Source organism: Oncorhynchus nerka, linkage group LG3 (assembly GCF_034236695.1).
Source record: "Oncorhynchus nerka isolate Pitt River linkage group LG3, Oner_Uvic_2.0, whole genome shotgun sequence".
Taxonomy (NCBI): domain Eukaryota; kingdom Metazoa; phylum Chordata; class Actinopteri; order Salmoniformes; family Salmonidae; genus Oncorhynchus; species Oncorhynchus nerka.
The window spans coordinates 724,795-746,065 of record NC_088398.1 but is presented as its reverse complement, the minus strand read 5'-3'; the positions used below and the strand labels follow the sequence as shown (position 1 = coordinate 746,065).

The 21,271-nt window shown below is 43.6% G+C and overlaps 1 protein-coding gene across 1 annotated transcript; it reads right to left on the bottom strand.

The window, feature by feature from the left end:
* Positions 1–1,590: 1,590 nt before the first annotated feature.
* LOC135563706 (extracellular matrix protein 1-like) lies at positions 1,591–20,537 on the bottom strand. The gene is made up of 7 exons (XM_065006814.1): positions 20,255–20,537; positions 18,701–19,017; positions 18,153–18,340; positions 4,380–4,665; positions 4,029–4,243; positions 2,383–2,470; positions 1,591–2,151 (listed from the first exon to the last, which is right to left on the bottom strand). The coding sequence occupies exons 1-7, from the start codon at positions 20,313–20,315 to the stop codon at positions 1,963–1,965; spliced, it is 1,344 nt and encodes a 447-aa protein (XP_064862886.1). The 5' UTR covers positions 20,316–20,537; the 3' UTR covers positions 1,591–1,962.
* Positions 20,538–21,271: the final 734 nt, after the last annotated feature.

Below are 21,271 nucleotides of genomic sequence, written 5' to 3'. Positions count from 1 at the left end.
TTCTACAATTCTTCTTTAACAAATTATCTCCCTTTTTTCCCGCTATTTTTAAGGCACTCAAGCTCAGCCTCTTTGTTCCTCTCTCTCTTAGACATCCTCTGCCTCTCTTTTCCCTCCATTCCTCCTCCGTATTCCAAATATACACCTCCTTATGATAATACTGCACTTCTCCTGACATACATCTTGTTCTTGCATTCTCAAGGGATGCCATTTAGCCGGCTGTCACAATCTCCACAATCTTCGTCTTGATGTTCTTTATCAAAAGCTACTGCAACGCTTTTCCATTTCAAACAAGCACGCTCTTCCCTGATGTTGCCCTCCCAGTTCAGCCAGGGGTAAACTAACATAGCAGGCATTGAAAGAAGCCTGAGCAGAGTCCCCACTTCTGTTTTTCAGGGGAAACAGAAGTTAGTTAAAAAATACTGTGTCCCTGAAAACCAGAAACATCTTCCAATGCTGCTATGGGTGGGGTATACAGACTTCTGCAACCTGACTGGCTGAATGCAATATGCAACATCTGGGACTAACATTCTTAGCCACTTTGGCATGGTGGTAGAAAATAGTGTTTCATAAAGAAAGCAGTTTCCCCGTTTTTTTTCTGCCTTCTCGCCATTAAATCAAATTACGGAGGAAATCGATGCCTTTGCAGCCTGAATGGAGAATGTTTCATGTAAGAACCGGTCCACCAGGGATACAAGTGTATATAACCGGCTTCATACAATGCCTTTGGGCGGTGAGATGAAACCACTCAATATCGCCATCTGCCAGGCTTTGGGCTAAACTCTGTGGCTGTGACAGCTAGTGAGGACCCTGTCCGTCTCTATTAATGCAAGTTCTACTACACTAACTTAGTGGATAAATGTCAGTCACACAGTCACTATAACATAGAGTCCACTTCCATCAACATGTCAGTCACACAGTCACTATAACATAGAGTCCACTTCCATCAACATGTCAGTCACACAGTCACTATAACATAGAGTCCACTTCCATCAACATGCCAGTCACACAGTCACTATAACATAAAGTCCACTTCCATCAACATGTCAGTCACACAGTCACTATAACATAAAGTCCACTTCCATCAACATGTCAGTCACACAGTCACTATAACATAAAGTCCACTTCCATCAACATGTCAGTCACACAGTCACTATAACATAAAGTCCACTTCCATCAACATGTCAGTCACACAGTCACTATAACATAAAGTCCACTTCCATCAACATGTCAGTCACACAGTCACTATAACATAAAGTCCACTTCCATCAACATGTCAGTCACACAGTCACTATAACATAAAGTCCACTTCCATCAACATGTCAGTCACACAGTCACTATAACATAAAGTCCACTTCCATCAACATGTCAGTCACACAGTCACTATAACATAAAGTCCACTTCCATCAACATGTCAGTCACACAGTCACTATAACATAAAGTCCACTTCCATCAACATGTCAGTCACACAGTCACTATAACATAAAGTCCACTTCCATCAACATGTCAGTTTATTCAAATAATCATTTCAATGTTGTTCATGTGTCAGTAATGACAAACTACAATAACTGGCAGTGCTTCACTCCAAAATGATTAAGACATATTCTATAAAGATTTATTTCAAATGTTAGAAATAGAACAGGACAACTGGACTAGCAGTTCTGGAGCTATATGAAAAATACAACTAACAAATCTGAAACATATCTGCTTTACGAAACAAATCACATTAATTGGTTGTCATCTGGCCATGCTAGAAAATATGGAATAAATGGCACTTTCTAACTATAAATTCTGCTTACTCTTACTCTTACCCGCACCCTAACCCCTAAATCATGCAATTGCTCAACAGTTCTTCTGTATTAGCCAATTGTTTCCTTTCTGGCATGGTTATCTAGTGACTACTGCAGAAATGCCCTGACCGCTAATTCGGATTGGCCCACTGCCATCAGAGTAAAACCAAAATCAGGTGAGGAGGAATATCCTCTTTCTGAGGTGTGGGGACTTGGTTGCCTTGGTGATGGCATTCATGAGCAGTCTGGAGAGGCAAATAGGGGAGTCCTGGGAGAAGGAGGAGGAAGGGCAGGACTTCTGCAAGACAGAGGAAGAGGAAGGCTTCCCCTCAAGACAGCGTGTCTGCGACAGCATCACTAGCTGGGTTCACAGTCAAAGAGAGAAGTTATGAAAACAACAATATCAAAAAGCCTGCAACATGCAAAGAGTTACAATATAAAAATGATTGTTTCTAACTAACTTAACTCTCAGTCTAAGATCCTGTAGACACTTGATGGCCAATCATGTTCCTTTTATCCCAATGGGACAACCTGGTTAATATGAAATATGGGGTTGTCTGAGTGAACCTGCATTATTAAGTGTCAAACTCACCTGTATCTGAACACATGCAGTTCTCTGGTCTGCTGGCAGGGAGCAGCATTGGTCCACTAAGTTCTGGACAGGGAGAGCCACAGGGAAGCTGAGAGAGCAGATTGCAAGATCATCTCAGTATACTACATCTTTGTTTTACTCGATAATCAAACCAAATCAGTCAAAGGGCTTTGTTAGACAGATATGTACAAATGTCCCTGGATTAAACTAGCTGCTGTAATAAGATACTTGTGAAAGTTATTGTATACTATTGTTTTTAAACTTTTGGTAATGTTTTTTGATAAAATCCAAATCTGGAATTTTAATGTCATTAACCACATTTCCATCCACAGTTTTATTGCAAGTAAGGACATACCGTATCAAATAAAACGACAACAACTGTAATGGAAACAGGAATTTTTTGTAAAATTGTATAAATACTGACAGATAATTTGTTCGTTTGACATGGTGGGATCTTTTCGTCTGTAAAATGAGTTATGTGAGAAATGGCGATGGAAATTCCTTTATGCGCAACTATTGATATAATAACCATCATATCCATGTAAACTTGCAGTCACTCGATAATATGGTGTGTGGTCCTTCCACTACGACTCAGGAAACGATGCAGTTTATTAGGCTACAGATGAAACAAGTTATGATGAACTTCACAGGGTGGTGAAGATGCACAGTGATGCTCCTTTCCAGTAAATATTGAAGGTTTTATTCTGGTGACATTATGATTGATGCTTGACTGCCATTTGAAAAATGTAAATATTGGTCGCTGTTATCCATAATAAATCTCATCATGTAGACTAGCTTACCCACACTGTATCTGCTAGTTGTTGGCTCGAGCGAATGTGCCAAGACCAGAGTTGGCACATTTACTATTTATAACAACCGTTTCTGTGACAAATCTATCAGGAAAGTTGGAAATATGATGGAAACACACTGATCTTGTCACACCCTGACCATAGTTTGCTTTGTATGTTTCTATGTTTTGTTTGGTCAGGGTGTGATCTGAGTGGGCATTCTATGTTGTGTGTCTAGTTTGTCTGTTTCTGTGTTTGGCCTGATATGGTTCTCAATCAGAGGCAGGTGTTAGTCATTGTCTCTGATTGGGAACCATATTTAGGTAGCCTGTTTGGTGTTGGGTTTTGTGGGTGATTGTTCCTGTCTCTGTGTTTGCACCAGATAGGGCTGTTTTGGTTTTTCACGTTTCTTGTTTTGTTAGTTTGTTCATGTTTAGTTGCTTTATTAAAGAACCATGAATAGTAACCACGCTGCGTATTCGTCCGCCTCTCCATCAACTCAAGAAAACCGTTACAGATCTTTAGATTTTTATTCAGAAAAATGAAGAAAAAAATACATTTTGTGTGCACTACAAAAAAGCACTATACAAGTCAGTTTGGTGGAAACACACCACTTGTGGGTAAATGCGCAAATTTAAAATCTGTCGCCAGTCGGATGGAAACAGCTACAGTCACCATCTACTACAGTGAAATGTACCCTTTCTGAAAGGTCTGGTTCTGTCACCCAGAAAGATAAACAATCGGGCTGGGCAGCATAAAAATGTGACTGAGGAGGAAAAAGGTTCAATTAAACACACACACACACACACACACACACACACACACACACACACACAATAAACCTAAACAAACCCTTACTTCTTGATGATCTTGTATGTTTCACAGATGTGTCCGAGGTTGTGGGTCTGTGGTGCGTCAGAAGCAGAGTCAAGCTTTTGTTCATAGTCTGGATGAGGGGCGAGGGAGGAGAAACAGGTATACCTGTCCTCACCTTCTCCCACATCACAACAGGAGGAGTTGTGAGGCCTCTCCTTCTGCTCTTCCTCACAGAACCTGTCAAGCTCCTCACGCCACTAAGAGAGAGGTGGAGAGATGTTCTGTAAGCACTTGAATTGATCAACACTCGAACTGTACACACACACACACACACACACACATACACACACACACACACACACACACACACACACACACACACACACTCCTTACCTTTCCCTCAGCACAGGGTAGCACGTTCTCCAGTCCCTTACAGCAGTGTTTGAACCCTCTCTCCAGGCGGTTCATGGCCTTTGATTGGCGGGCCAGCCAGCCAAAGCCTGTACGTGGCAGGCACTTGGTGGTGGAGAGGGGTTGGCTGTTGTGTAGGCAGCAGACCAATCCGATGTTGTCGAAAGTGGGGCGTCCAGGGGGGAAGCTGATGTCAGAGTCTCTGGGAGTAGCTTGGGGGCTCTTCTTGTGCTTCTCCCCTCTGACAGCATGTGGACCAGGCTGGGACCTGGGAGGAAAGGACACAATACATGTAGTCATTAGTTTCCAGGGCTGTAGCGGTCATGACATTTTGTCAGCCTGTGATTGTCATGCAAATGACTGCCAGTCTCATGGTAATTGACGTTAATTAACATATCCAACAGACACATCTGAACATCAACTGTTCAGTGGAGACTGCATGAATCAGGTCTTCATGGTCGAATTGCTGCAAATAAACCACTACTAAAGGACACCAATAAGAAGAAGAGACTTGATGGGCCAAGAAACACAAGAAATGGACATTAGACCGGTGAAAATCTGTCCTTTGGTCTGATGAGTCCAAATTTGAGATTTTTGGTTCCAACCGCCGTGTCGTTGTGAGACACAGAGTAGGTGAACGGATAATCTCTGCATTTGTGGTTCCTACCGTGACGCATGGAGAATGTGGTGTGACGGTGTGGGGGTGCTTTGCTGGTGACACTGTCAGTGATTTTTTTTAAATTCAAGGCACACCTAACCAGCATGGCTACCACAGAATTCTGTGGCGATACGCCATCCCACCTGGATGGCGTACAGGACAATGACCCAAAACACACCTCCAGGCTGTGTAAGGGCTGTTTGACCAAGAAGGAAATTGATGGAGTGCTGCATTAGATGACCTGGCCTCCACAATCAGCCGACCTCAACCCAACTGAGATGGTTTGAGATGATTTGGACCGCAGAGTGAAGGAAAAGCAGCCAAATAAGTGCTCAGCATATGTGGGAACTCCTTCAAGACTGTTTTAAAAGCGTTCCTCATGAAGCTAGTTGAGAGATTGCCAAGAGTGTGCAAAGCTGTCATCAATGCAAAGGGTGGCTACTTTGAAGAATATAAAATATAAAATATATTTTGATTTGTTTAAAACCTCTTGACACTACCAATCACAGTAGCGGGATAATTTTCGTCTGCAACCGCTGAATAGCATAGTGCAACAGTCAAATAATATTACTAGAAAATATTCATATTCATGACATCACAAGTGCAATATTTTGAAACACAGCTTAGCCTTTTTTTAATCACCCTGTCGTCTCAGATTTAGAAATGATGCTTTACAGAGAAAGCAATCCAAGTGTTTGTGTAAGTTTATCGATAGCCTAACATAGCATTATGTACACTTAGCATCAGGAAGCTTTGTCACAAAAATCAGAAAAGCAATCAAATTAACAGTTTACCTTTGATGATCTTCGGATGTTTTCACTCACGAGACTCCCAGTTACACAGCAAATGTTCATTTTGTTCCATAAAGATTATTTTTATACCCAAAATACCGACGTTTGTTTGTCACGTTATGGTCAGAAATCCACAGGAAAGAGCGGTCACGACAACGCAGACGGAAATTCCAAATAGTCTTCATAATGTCCACAGAAACATGTCAAACGTTTTTTATAATCATTCCTCAGGTAGTTTTTAAAATATATATGCGATAATATATCAACCAAGTGTGTAGCTTTTTCCATAACAGTGGGAGGAACAATGGCCGCTTCACTCAATTGCGCACCATCTCACTCATAGCCCCCACCTCTCCACTTTCGCAATGTGATCCTTCACGCTCATTTTTCAAAATAAATGTCTAAAGACCGTTGACACCTTAGGGAAGCCACAGAAAAATGAATCTGGTTGATATCTCTTTAAATGGAGGACAGGCACGCATAGGAACACAGAGGTTTCAAATAAGAGGCACTTCCTGATTGGATTATCATCAGGCTCTAACATGCAATATCAGTTATGTTATACCCACAGACAATATTTTTACAGTTTTGGAAACTTTAGAGTGTTTTCTATCCTAATCTGTCAATTATATGCATATTCTAGCATCTGGTCATGAGAAATAGGCCATTTACTTTGGGAAGGTTATTTTTCCAAACATAAAAATAGTGCCCCCTAGCTTCAAGAGGTTAACACTTTGTTGGTTACTACATGATTCCATATGTGTTATTTCATAGTTTAGATTTTTTTCACTATTATTCTACGATGTAGAAAAAAAGAAAAAAAATTAAGACCCTGGAATGAGTAGGTGTCCAAACCTTTGACTATATGTTTTGATGTTTAATACATTCTAAGACTGCATGATGTGACTAATGATGATTTGAATAAGAAAACACATGAAAGTTATGTGTTCTGCTCTGTTTCTTCCACAGGCTGCACACACTTCATCAGTCTCTCATTCACAATTTGACAAGCACTTGATCATATTCTCACCCATCAGACTATTCTCAATTTAATCTGGTCTACAATTTAAACTGTCTACAGTTGGAAGGAAAGGCAACGTGCAATTTGGGCAGATTATTGTTGAGTTGCGACTATCTGTGAAAGTAGAGGCCAAGCCAGGCATATTGCAATATTTCAAAATACAATTGCGGGAAAACATACTTTGGACAGAAAATGGTTATCGCTGTAAAGAGAAGACAATGAAAGGACTAATCTGTCTTTTAGTTATCAAAATTCTCAATTAAACAAACAACAGAATAGCCTATTTTATTGGCACCAGCCGAGAGCAACAGCAATATCCTTGGTGAGTGCACATAGCGCATATTCACAATTTTTCAGTGATACTTTAAAGTTTGTTTTTGGACAATAATTTCCTCCTCCGACTTACGCCGAAGTTGGTCCCTCTCCTTGTTCGGGCGGCGTTCGGCGGTCGAAGTCACCGACCTTCTAGCCTTCGCTGATCCTCTTTTCATTTTCCTTTGGTTTTGTCTTCCATCACACTTGGTTCCAATCCCATCAATTACATGTTGTGTTTTTAACCCTCTGTTCCCCCTCATGTCCTTGTCGGTGACTGTTTATTGTAAGTGCTTGTGCACTTCTATCCTGGTGTGCGTCGGGTTATGTTCCCATTATTTGATTGTTCTGTTTTCCGGTGGGTTTTTTGTTATTAAACTGCGCAGTTTGGAAACACAGTTTTTGCTCTCCTGCGTCTGACTTCTCTGCCGCCAGTACGCACCCCTTACAGAATCACCTACCTGACTATGTAGTCAGCAGGAGCAGGTACCCCGGGTATAGGGGTGGAGGAGCGCGTCCGGGAGCACGCTGCAATGCTCCGCCTTCTTGGCACCGCCATGGACTGCGTTGTCCAAACTATGGACCACTGGGAGAGACAGGGAGTTCTTCCAGCACCTCCACCAGCACAACCAGGGTCTCCTCTGAGCGCCCCTCTCCCTCCTGGTCCCAGTGGGATTCGTCTCTCCCTGCCTCAGGAATAGGATAGAAAGGCTGCGAACTGCCAGGGGTTCCTTCTTCAACTTCGGACCGTGAGAGGGTGTCCGCCCTCGTCTCGTGCCTCACCGGGAAAGCCCTGGAGTGGGCCAATGCCGTGTGGAGAGAGGGAGATGCGGCGTTGGACCAGTTTGAGAAGCTCACCCGCCTGAGGGTAGAGCGGCGGGTGAGCGCCTCTTCCATCTGAGGCAGGAGACGAGGAGCGCCCAGGAGTTCGCCCAGGAGTTTAAGACCCTGGCTGACGGAGCTGGATGGAGCGACAAGGCCCTGATCGACCATTACCGCTGCAGTCTGCGCGAGGACGTCTGTCGGGAGCTGGCCTGCAGAGACACCACCCTCACGTTCGACCAGCAGGTGAACTAGTCCATCCGGCTGGACAACCTGATGGCTACCCGCGGACGTTCTGATTGGGGTCTGGTGGTTCCATCCTCCCGCACCCCCTCTCCGATACCCATGGAGCTGGGAGGGGTGGTGCACAAGGAGACCGGAGGGGGTTCCAGCTCGTGCACTATCTGTGGCCGCAGAGGTCACACTGAAGGTCAGTGCCGGGTTGGTTCCTCTGGGGATCGAGGCAGCAGGCAGTGCGCTCTGGTGTCACCCCATGTGAGCCGGCACCATTTTCACCCAGAGCCCTCTGTTGCACATGGTTGTGTATGTCACTTTCCCTGAGTATTCCCTGCATTCCCAGCTTAAGGCACTCGTTGATTCAGGCGCGGCTGGGAATTTTATTGATAGAGCGTTAGCCTATAGTTTAGGGATCCCCATTGTTTCCGTGGCTGTGCCTTTCCCCATTCACGCCTTAGATAATCGACCATTAGGGTCAGGGTTGATTAAGGAGGTCACCGCTCCTTTGGGCATGGTGACGCAGGGGGGTCACAAGGAGAGAATTAGTATCTTCCTTATTGACTCTCCTGCATTTCCCATGGTGCTGGGCCTACTCTGGTTAGCTTGTCATGACCCCACAGTTTCTTGGCCACAGAGGGCTCTCATGGGGTGGTCGCGAGAGTGCTCAGGTAGGTGTTTAGGGGTTTCTGTTGGTGCTAGTATGGTGGAGAGTCCAGACCAGGTCTCCACCGTGCGCATTCCCCCTGAATATGCCGATTTGGCTCTCGCCTTCTCTAAAAAGAAGGCTACTCAATTACCACCTCATCGACGGGGTGATTGTGCGATAAATCTCCTGGTAGACGCTGTACTTCCCAGGAGTCACGTGTATCCCCTCTCACAGGCAGAGACAGAGGCTATGGAAACATATGTCTCTGAATCCATGCATCAGGGGTACATTCGGTCCTCCACTTCACCCGCCTCCTCAAGTTTATTTTTTGTGAAGAAGAAGGAGGGAGGTCTGCGCCCGTGTATTGACTATCGGGTCTGAATCAGATCACTGTGAGGTATAGTTACCCGCTACCGCTCATAGCCACAGCGATTGAGTCAATGCATGGGGTGTGCTTCTTCACCAAACTAGATCTCAGGAGCGCTTACAACCTGGTGCGTATCCGGGAGGGAGACGAGTGGAAGACAGCTTTCACTACCATCTCAGGGCACTATGAGTACCTCGACATGCTGTACGGGTTGATGAATGCGCCATCAGTCTTCCAAGCCTTTGTAGACAAGATTTTCAGGGACCTGCACTGGCAGGGTGTGGTGGTGTATATTGATGACATTTTGATATACTCCCTTCTCGTAGGCCTATTACATGGACAATGTCATTTTTTATTGATATTTGTGTCACTGTCAGCAGAATAGACTACCCTTTAATTTGTCCTATTAAAAAAATATGTTGATAATGTCTCCAGTCATATATAAAGTGTAGTAGAATGGCATGAAATGTGCTAATACATGGCACCAGCCTTATGCATGGTGTCCCCGGTTCGCCAACCCATTTCGGGCTATTCCACCTCGCCGCACTGGCCTGGCTACGGGGAGCATTCAACCAGGTAAGGTTTGGCAGGCTCGATGCTCAAGAGCTCCAGTGCGCCTGCACGGTCCGGTCTACCCAGTGCCACCTCCACTCACCAGCCCTCCGGTGGCAGCCCCCCCGCACCATGCTGTCTCTCTGTCTTCTCCCTACAGGTGCTCCCGCCTGTCCAGCGCTGCCAGAGCCTTCCTCCTGCCCAGCGATGTCAAAGTCTCCCATCTGTCCTGAGCCGCCAGAGTCTCCCGTCTGTCCTGAGCCGCCAGAGTCTCCCGTCTGTCCTGAGCCGCAAGAGTCTCCCGTCTGTCCTGAGCCACCAGAGCCGTCAGCCAGCCAGGAGCCGCCAGAACCGTCAGCCAGCCAAGAGACGCAAGAGCCGTCAGTCATCCAGGAGCCGCCAGAGCCGCCAGCCAGCCAGGAGCCGCCAGAGCCGTCAGTCAGCCAGGTGATGCCAGAATCGCCCTTCACTCCGGAGCTGCCGGAGTCTCCCGTCCATTCAGGACCCATGGTTAGGGTCCCCAGTCGGAGGTCGGCGGCGAGGGTCGCCGCTCATAAGAAGCCACTGGGGCGGTTGAGGAGGCGGACAAAAACTGTGGTGAAGTGGGGTCCACGTCCCGTGCCAGAGCCGTCACCGCGGACAGATGCCCACCCAGACCCTCCCCTATAGGTTCAGGTTTTGCGGCCGGAGTCCGCACCTTTGGGGGGGTACTGTCACTTTCTGACCTTTATGTCCTTTGTTTTGTCTTTATTTAGTATGGTCAGGGCGTGAGTTGGTGTGGGAAGTCTATGTGTGTTTTTCTATGTTAGGGTTTTGAGTTCAGCCTAGTATGGTTCTCAATCAGAGGCAGGTGTCGTTAGTTGTCTCTGATTGAGAATCATACTTAGGTATCCTGGGTTTCACTTTTGGTTTGTGGGTGTTTGTTTCCGTGTGAAGGTTTGTTGCCTCACGGTACTGTTTCGGTTTTCGTTCATGTTCACGTTTATTGTTTTATATTTCATAGTGTTCAGTTTATATCTTAAAATAAACGTTATGGACACTTCCCACGCTGCGCATTGGTCCTCCGATCCTTCTCGCTTCTCATCCTCAGAAGAGGAGGAGGAATGCCGGTACAGTTTCATTGAGTTGTAAGATAGTACTTTTGCACATATAACACACTGTGGCTGAGGTAAGGCACTACTCCCAGTATACACTACTGTTCAAAAGTTTGGGGTCACTTAAATGTCCTTGTTTTTTAAAGAAAGCACATTTCTGTCCATTAAAATAACATAAAATGTATCAGAAATACAGTGTAGACATTGTTAATTCGCCTTCATTTCTCAGAACAAGAGTAGACTGATGAGTTTCAGAAGAAAGTTTTGTTTCTGGTAATTTTGAGCCTGTAATCGAACCCACAAATGCTGATGCTCCAGATACTCAACTAGTCTAAAGAATGCCAGTTTTATTGCTTCTTTAATCATGACAACAGTTTTCAGCTGTGTTAACATAATTTCAAAAGGGTTTTCTAATGATCAATTAGCCTTTTTTAATTATACATTTGGATTAGCTAACACAACGTGCCATTGGAACATAGGAGTGATGGTTGCTGATAATGGGCCTCTGTATGCCTATGTAGACATTCCATGAAAGACCAGCCATTTCCAGCGACAATAGTTATTTACAACATTAACAATGTCTGCTCTGTATTTCTGAAAATGTTTATGTTATTTTAATTGACAAAACAATGAGCTTTTCTTTCAAAACCCAGGATAATTCTAAGTGACCAAAACTTTTTAATGGTAGTGTACGTGAACCCCAAATCAATGTAGTCGTATTTGCCCTCTACGATGGTCCAATGTCCCTGTCTGTTGTTCGGTGCTTTCCTGGGTAAGGGGCAGTAGCTCTTCGGCTGCATCAGATTCCCAACTGTCAGTGTCCATGCTAGCTGGGCTAACAACAAATGTAGAATTACTGATGCTAGCATTGGATGTGCTCGTGGAAGCTGAACAACTTGTGTCGTCTGTCACGTCCTGACCTTAGTTCCTTTTTTATGTCTCTATTTTAGTTTGGTCAGGGCGTGAGTTGGGGTGGGCATTCTATGTTTTGTTCTGTGTGTTAGATTTCTATGTGTTTTGCCTGGTATGGCTCCCAATCAGAGGCAGCTGTCAATCGTTGTCTCTGATTGAGAACCATACTTAGGCAGCCTGTTTTCCCACTATGGGTTGTGGGTAGTTGTTTTCTGTTTTGTGTTTCTGCACCTGACAGGACTGTTTCGTTTTCGTTCATTCTCTTTGTTTTGTGTTCAGTTTAAATAAAAATAACATGAACACTTACCACGCTGTGGTTTGGTCCACACCTTCTTTATACGACGACCGTTACATCATCGACAGGTGCAGGTGTAGTACTGTTGGTATGTGTCTCTATGGTCGCGGACCTTACTTCTTTTGAACCATTAATCCATTTTTGAGCAAACGGAATGAGCAGCAGCTACGTTTGGCTATATACGGACCATTGGTGGAATTCCCGCAAGAGAGTAACGGTTAATGTGATTGGATGTTAATTATTTGACTAGGCTACCTGTATTTGACATTGTGTTATTTCGCTGAACAATAGATGGTTTAATTTTATTTTTGGCAGTGAAACGAGGCTACTCAGTAGAGAAAAAAACACTGAAATGTATAGCCCTGTTGAAAAATATAAATCGACTGTTTGAAAATGACGGAAGCTTTTTGGGAAGCTCCATGCTATACACGCTCAGCCATGCGTTATTAGCCTAAATTATGACCATCCAATCTACTCATCACATTTCCAATAGTAGGCTATTTTACATAAGAAACAGCATTATGCTTTATTATAAAAGGTGCATTTTTATAGTGAAAAATATCTTCCCCCCCTATGTTTGCCAGTTAGGCTACACCGGTTGTAAAGCAGAATGATGTGCTTAATTTTAAGAATTGAGACATGAATATATCAGCACAAGAAAGCTGGGATCCTCTTTTATATAATGACCAGTCAAAACTCTGTTTTCACACGCAACTGCGCACTGACTGAGTTTATACGAACACATGTTTCACTAGGCTCTGTAGGCTATGTGCTCTCTTACCGTGTCCCAGGGGTTCTAGGTCTGTAGGCTATGTGGTCTCTCACCGTGTCCCAGGGGTTCTAGGTCTGTAGGCTATGTGCTCTCTTACCGTGTCCCAGGGGTTCTAGGTCTGTAGGCTATGTGGTCTCTTACCGTGTCCCAGGGGTTCTAGGTCTGTAGGCTATGTGGTCTCTTACCGTGACCCAGGGGTTCTAGGCCTGCAGGCTGCGTTTGGAGTTATTTGGCCAGTTAAGTTATGATACAAACCTTGTCAGAACATATAGGCCTATGGGCTAGGCTACATGACATGCGCGACTATGATTTGAAAAAGTTGCACACAAAAAAGCATGCGCTGTTTCTTGCCTTATGCACATACTGGGCACGATTAACATATTATAATATTGTCACCCATTAGACTAGTTTAATCTTGCCTTTACATATACTAAATAGGGATGCTCGATATATTGTGAACATATCGGAATCGGATGATATTAGCTAAAAATGCCAACATCGGTATCAGCCGATGTCTAGTTTAACGCCAATTGTGCAAAACCGATGTCAAAGCAGGCGTGCACACCTATATAACGAAGGTAAATGACATAATGACGCCACGTAAAAGTTTGCACTATTTGTGCAACACAGCATTCCTAAACTAGCCCACAATGTATGATGTGGGGATCGAGCAGTCAACAAGTAAAAATGTCAGCAAGACAACTCAAAGGTGAAATCCATTAAAGCCAAGATAATGGGATTCATTGCCCTTGACAATCAACCGTTCTCTGTCATTGGTAATGTTGGCTTTTTCCAACTGGTCGAGCACCAGTTAACACTACCAAGTGCGCTATTTTTCTGACGTTGCCCTACCAGAGTTACACAGTAATCTCATCACTGCTATTATCTTGACGACATACATATTATGGAACGCCGCTTGAGTCTTTGCGTGTCAAAAAATATATAGTAGCATTGTCAAAGCTGTACAAAAAAGTCTGCAAACAAGCAAACACTGGCCACGAACGATGTGTTTACAATACTGCATTGGTAATAAAGCATCATTTGTTCGACCGCAACTTCTGGGGTAGCTAGCTTTCCGGTTACTAGTCCAACGCTCGTTACTAGTCCAACGCTCTAACCACTAGGCTACCCTGCCGCCCCACAATGACCAGTAAAAACTGCTGTCATTTTCATTATTCTTAGCAATGATTTAGGAATCCTTGTAAGTATTAGCTAGGTTGACACATGTTGTTCGCCTATTGCAATTGAACATTAACATGAATCAAATAAGAACTGTCTTTAACCCCCTTAAATTAGTGTTATTTTAGATGCCACCTAGCTATATAGTTAGCTATGTATCTATATAGTTAGCTAGGTATCTATATAGTTAGCTAGGTGTCTATATAGTTAGCTAGGTATCTATAGCTACTGAAACAGATTATGTTGTGTTATTTGACACGTCAAATAGAGTCATTAGACGTGTATCTTTATTGACACGCAAAGACCCAAACGGCGTTCCATAGAAATCATGGTTGAGAATGAAACGACTGAACGAATTAACAACGAAACAGCACAGCAAATAAGTGAAAGAAATAGGTTTTGATTATGTTTTACTGGTAGTGGGGACATACATAAATGCCAACAAAATAACATTTTGGTCAGTGTGGGGTGTGTGTAACCTTTATTTAACTAGGCAAGTCAGTTAAGAAAAAAATAGTATTTACAATGACGGCCTGGACAACGCTGGGCCAATTGTGTGCTGCCCTATGGGCCAATCACGGCCGGATGTGATACAGCCTGGATTCGAACCATGGACTGTAGAGACAGTCTTGCACTGAGGTGCAGAGCCTTAGACCGCTGCGTCCATGTGTGTGTTAACTATTTAACTATACCAGAATGCTTAAGGCCGCGAAAAAAATGTAATATTGGTATCGGGGTTTTTTTGTCAAGGAAAATACTGAATTTCGGTATCTGCCAAAAATGTCATATCGGTGCATCACTAATACTAAATATTATATGTATGAAATTAGTTTGGATTATTATCATGCAGCTATCAGAATAGGGGCAGGGGGAAGAATAAATGTAATACATACTCTATGAAGATGGTGCCGAAGAACATGGCTGACGTTTTACTTTCTCCCGACCAATTGTGCTTTTTTGTTCGTTTTTTTGCATTTTGTGTAACTCATTTTTTACTTATTGTGTACATAATGTTGCTGCTACCATCTCTTATGACCAAAAATAACTTCTGGACAGAACAGCGATTACTCACCACGGACTGGAATAAACTTTTCCTCTAATGAGTCCGACGAGAAGGATATCTTGCTTTCATTGGAACAGGACCAGATCCCCGGCTATTGTGTGAAGAAAAGACGCAGGAAAAGGTGCTGCAGATCGGGCATCCTTCTTAGAATCAGTAGGCGAGCGAGTAAACTCACACTGCCATCTGTTCTTCTTGCTAACGTGCAATCATTGGAAAATATAATGGATAACCTACAAATAAGATTATCCTACCAAGGGGACATTAAAAGCTGTAACATCTTATGTTTCACGAGACGTGGCTGAACGACAATATGGACAATATAGAGCTAGCGGGATTTTCCATGCACCGGCAGAACAGAGACGCTACCTCTGGTAAGACGAGGGGTGAGGGTGTGTGTCTAATAACATCTGGTGCGCGATGTCTAATATTAAAGAAGACTCGAGGTATTGCTCACCTGAGGTAGAGTACCTTATGATAAGCTGTAGACCACACTATCTACCAAGAGAGTTCTCATCTATATTATACGTAACTGTCTACTTAACACCACAGAACGAAGCTGGCACTAAAGACCGCTCTCAACCAATTCTATAAGGCCATAAGCAAAGAAGAAAATGCGTTGGACTAGTAACCAGAAGGTTGCAAATCCCCGAGCTGACAAGGTACAAATCTGTCATTCTGCCCCTGAACAGGCAGTTAACCCACTGTTCCTAGGCCGTCATTGAAAATAAGAATTTGTTCTTAACTGACTTGCCTAGTTAAATAAAGGTTAAATAAAATTTAAAAAATGGTCTACACGGACAAGTTCTGGCCTGGTTTAGATTTGATCTGTCGGAAAGATATCAGTTTGTTCTCTGTGAATGGTTTGTCCTCTGACAAATCAACTGTAAATTTCGGTGTTCCTCAAGGTTCTGTTTTAGGACCACTATTGTTTTCACTATATATTTTACCTCTTGGGGATGTAATTCGAAAACATAATGTTAACTTTCACTGCTATGCGGATGACACACAGCTGCACATTTCAATGAAACATGGTGAAGCCCCAAAATTGCCCTCACTAGAAGCCTGTGTTTCAGACATAAGGAAGTGGATGGCTGTAAACTTTCTACTTGGACAAAACAGAGATGCTTGTTCTAGGTCCCAAGAAACAAAGAGATCTTCTGTTGAATCTGACAATTAATCTTAATGGTTGTACAGTCGTCACAAATAAAACTGTGAAGGACCTCTGCATTACCCTGGACCCTGATCTCTCTTTTGACAAACATATCAAGACTGTTTCAAGGACCGCTTTTTTCCATCTACGTAACATTGCAAAAATCTGAAACTTTCTGTCCAAAAATGATGCAGAAAAATTTATCCATGCTTTTGTTACTTCTTGGTTAGACTACTGCAATGCTCTACTTTCCGGCTACCCGGATAAAGCACTAAATAAACTTCAGTTAGTGCTAAATACGGCTGCTAGAATCCTGACTAGAACCAAAAAATGTGATCATATTACTCCAGTGCTAGCCTCCCTACACTGGCTTCCTGTCAAGGCAAGGGCTGATTTCAAGGTTTTACTGCTAACCTACAAAGCATTACATGGGCATGCTCCTACATATCTCTCTGATTTGGTCCTGCCGTACATACCAACACGTACGCTACGGTCACAAGACGCAGGCCTCCTAATTGTCCCTAGAATTTCTAAGCAACCAGCTGGAGGCAGGGCTTTCTCCTATAGAGCTCAGTTTTTATGGAATGGTCTGCCTACCCATGTGAGAGACGCAAACTCGGTCTCAACCTTTAAGTCTTTACTGAAGACTCATCTCTTCAGTGGGTACTGTGATTGAGTGTAGTCTGGCCCAGGAGTGTGAAGATGAACGGAAAGGCTCTGGAGCAACGAACCGCCCTTGCTGTCTCTGCCTGGCCGGTCCTAGGACCATGCCTCAGGACTACCTGGCATGATGACTCCTTGCTGTCCCCAGTCCACCTGGCTGTGCTGCTGCTCCAGTTTCAACTGTTCTGCCTGCAGCTATAGAATCCTGACCTTATGTTAATTAGCCTATCAGAAGCTTCTACAGCCATGACATCATTTTCTGGAATTTTCCAAGCTGTTTAAAGGCACAGTCAACTTAGTGTATGTAAACTTCTGACCAACTGGAATTGTGATACAGTGAAATAATCTGTCTGTAAACAATTGTTGGAAAAATGACTTGTGTCATGCACAAAAGTAGATGTCCTAACCGACTTGCCCAAACTATAGTTTGTTAACAATACATTTGTGGAGTGGTTGAAATGAGTTTTAATGACTCCAACCTAAGTGTATGTAAACTTCCGACTTCAACTGTACATGCACAAATTACCTCAACTAACCTGTACCCCCACACACTGACTCAGTACCGGTGCCCCTGGTACATAACCTCATTATTGTTATTCTTATTGTGCTACCTTTTATTATTACTTTTTATTTTAGTCTACTTGGTAAATATTTTCTTGACTCTTCTTGAACTGCACTGTTGGTTAAGGGCTTGTAAGTAAGCATTTCATAGTAAAGTCTACACTTGTTGTATTCTGCGCATGTGACAAATATAGTTTGATTTGATGTAAATACACTTAAATAGCAAATAGAGGGCGCATTTCCTATGGTTAATATTCATGCAGCCAAGTAGGCTATACTCCTGTTGTAAAAGCGAAGCAATGTGCTTAATATTAGGAACGTTGATAAATAAATATAGTTGGCTTAGCCTATAGAAAGCTGATGGGATCCTCTTTTTAAAAGAGGCCAAAAAAATTCCCACAATTGATTAGCCTATAGAACTGTTGCGCAACATGAGCTCATGGGCACTCATGAAGTGTTTGATTCGATTTTCGATTTACATTTCTATTGATGTCAGAGGGATTAGAGAGACAGTACGCAGTTTTGGAGAAGCCTAGTTACCGTTAAACAGTCACGTGGAATTTGACTGCGGTCATGCCTCGTAACCACCAGTGTGGCGGTAATACAGTCACCATAACAGCCCTGCCCTAAAACTAAAGTAAACCTCTCTCCCTCCCTTACTTGTGACAAGTGTTGGGGTTAAAGGTGAAGCCAGGTTCAGGTATGGGGGTGATTGGCAGGTAGGTGGGGTCTGGGTTTTCCATATGGAAACAGCTCAGTCTGTCCTCGCCCTCCATCTGGCAGCAGTGGTGATGGCGTGTCTTCACTCGGGACTCCTCAGTACAGAATGTGGACAGGGTCTGTTCCCACTGTAAGTGACATATACAAACATCAATTCACACATGAAAAATAGAGATAAAAGAAGTCCTAAAATGGTGAAGATACAACTTTAGTGGGCCTGACTCATGAATGCCTTCCCCTCTACACAGCTACACAGCTATAGAGATAGACTCCAAGGCTAATCTGTTGTGTCTGTATGGGCTTTCCTTCTACTGAGTCTCATCTTCCCTGAGCATCCTCTGTCCTCATCACTACTGCATCTGTGCACCTAGAAGGTGGTTCTGTTGGTACACTAGGAGTGAATGGACCTAAGCAGAACTGAACACAACACAACATGAAAGGACAGAATGGAACAGGACAGAATCCAATGTTGCCACAGAAACACTCACCGCCTGTGTAACGCAGCACAGCGTCACTTCCTGGACCTGCTGTGTCCCATTCCCATGGCAACATGCGCTGTACCAGGACTCTACCCGGTTGACTGCTTCAGCTTGACGACGAAAGTCACTTCCACCGTTTAGGGGGAGGGAGTAGAAAGGGAACCGCGGACGATGGATGCTATGGAGACAGATGGCCTGGAGGTTCTTATGGGAGGGCCGGCCGGGGGGGAAGAGGGTACTGGGGTAGGAATTCCAAAACGAGCGAGGCCCAGCCCTTGGCCGAACTCTAGGTGTAAAGTCTGTGTCCGGGTACATGGTGATCTCCCCTGGAAGACAAATATACACACAGCACTGTGAGGGCATTGAAACACACACACACTGTCACACAGTCACACACAGTCACACACACACACAGTCACACACACACACACACACACACACACACACACACACACACACACACACACACACACACACACACACACACACACACACACACACACACACACACACACACACACACACACACACACACACGGTCACACACACACAGTCACACACACACACACACACACACACACACACACACACACACACACACACACACACACACACACACACAGTCACACAGTCACACACACACACACACACACACACACACACACACACACACACACACACACACACACATACACACACACACACACACACACACACACACACACACGCACACACATACACACATACACACATACACACATAACAGTTCAGGAAGGGATCTGTTATCTGTGGAAGGGATGAGAGAATGTAAACACACACGCCCACACGTACTAGTTAATAAATAAGCCATAGCACTCTGACCATGTGATGTCAGTACTGTTGTTTTCCACCTAGATTTGTGGAAATCATGAAATCAGAATACTTAAAGCTAATATGTAACTTTTTGTGTTACCCAATTCACATAGAAATGTGACTTATAGATATGTTATTCTCATTGACAGCAAGTCTAAGAAGCGGGAGATCTGTTATAAGTGTACTATTTCAATGATTCCCATTTCTTAAGTTACATTTTTGCTTCTGGTTTTGTATACCAGCTTCAAACAGCTGAAAATATAAATATTTTTGCCTATTGAAAATGTATTTCATAGCGGTTTAGATGGTACAATGATTCTCAACACTATACATTGCTTGTTTTATCACAAACTGAAATTAACTATTTTAATTTTATCAAGCAGGAAATTGCAGAGCGACTTCTGCATATTGCACCTTTAATGAACTTGGTGTGAATTCTCTAGTCTAGATTTTTGTTATACCTAGAATAATAGTTATACTGTTAGTAGACTTGGACAAAGTTGTTCCACACTAAACTGGTGGAATGGAATGTATCACGTCCAACAATTAATGTTTTTCTTCATGATCTTGATAGGGCATAAAAATGGCCTCTTCTGTGCACTTCTAACAGACCATGCACAAACAGAAGGGGAGCCATAAACACATACCAGGACATAAAACAAGGACAGAAAGAACTGATGACTACATGCAAAAACCTTGTAAGCTACAAACCTTCAGACGAGCACACCAGCACTAATGCACACCAGCACGCTAGAGCCCAAGACCAACCCATTTTGAGTACTGATACTGGAGTTATCCTTGTCCTCTTTCACTGGACTGTTTCAACTCCCTCTGTTTTGCCCTCTTTCACCCCCCACTCTCTTTCCCGGTGTTTAGCAAAGTTGTTCCAAAGCCACGCCAAGTTCAGGAAACGACTTGACAAACGACAGCTGGAATCCCTTCTTTTCAAACCGTTATGTCCTTATGGAGTGGTATGAAACAGAGAATGAGTGTGTGAGAGCTGTGAGAGAGTATAAATACATGTATGGTTGTTCTGTGATTGGAGGGAAAAGAGGGAGGTATTTTCCCACCATTAGTCAGCAGTGCTATGTATTCATGGATGGAAGCCAGTCTCCCCCCCCCAATATTGGCCAATAACAAAATAAATAATTGTCCTTCATTTCGCAAGAGGTTGAATGTATCCTCACACTATGGAAAGCAACTGATTGTGCAAAACAGCGCCTCTCTGTATGTGTAATATCGAATGCAAGGGAAGCTAGCAAGCATTTGGTCTCCCTTGATAAAACACTTGTAAAATAATAGCCAATCAGTGTTGAACTAAACCCAGTGAGCTCAACTGTGAATGGTCCTGGCACACCCAAAAAAGTGTCAAGGAAGCCAGTTTGGATTTGGCTGCAGTCCAATCACATCACATCATGTCACATCCAGAAACAATTTGAATCTTGTTGTGTTGTTGTCCTCCAGTGACTAGCTAGCTAAAATTGTCCTAAATTAGCCATGGATGAAGATAGGGATTTGGGCTTGTGGTTTTACTTAATTCTCCATACTGGCCTATGATTATGACAGCGATTCTGATCCAACCATAAAATGTATAGTGTCTCTTGCCTGAGAGGATGGAAGTTCAATACGTAGCCAGATGTAGAAGGCTAATGTTAACCAGCTGGCTCATTATTTCCCATGAGAGCAAGTTAGGCTAGCGAGCAAGCATTTTGCCAGGTAGCCTAGGAC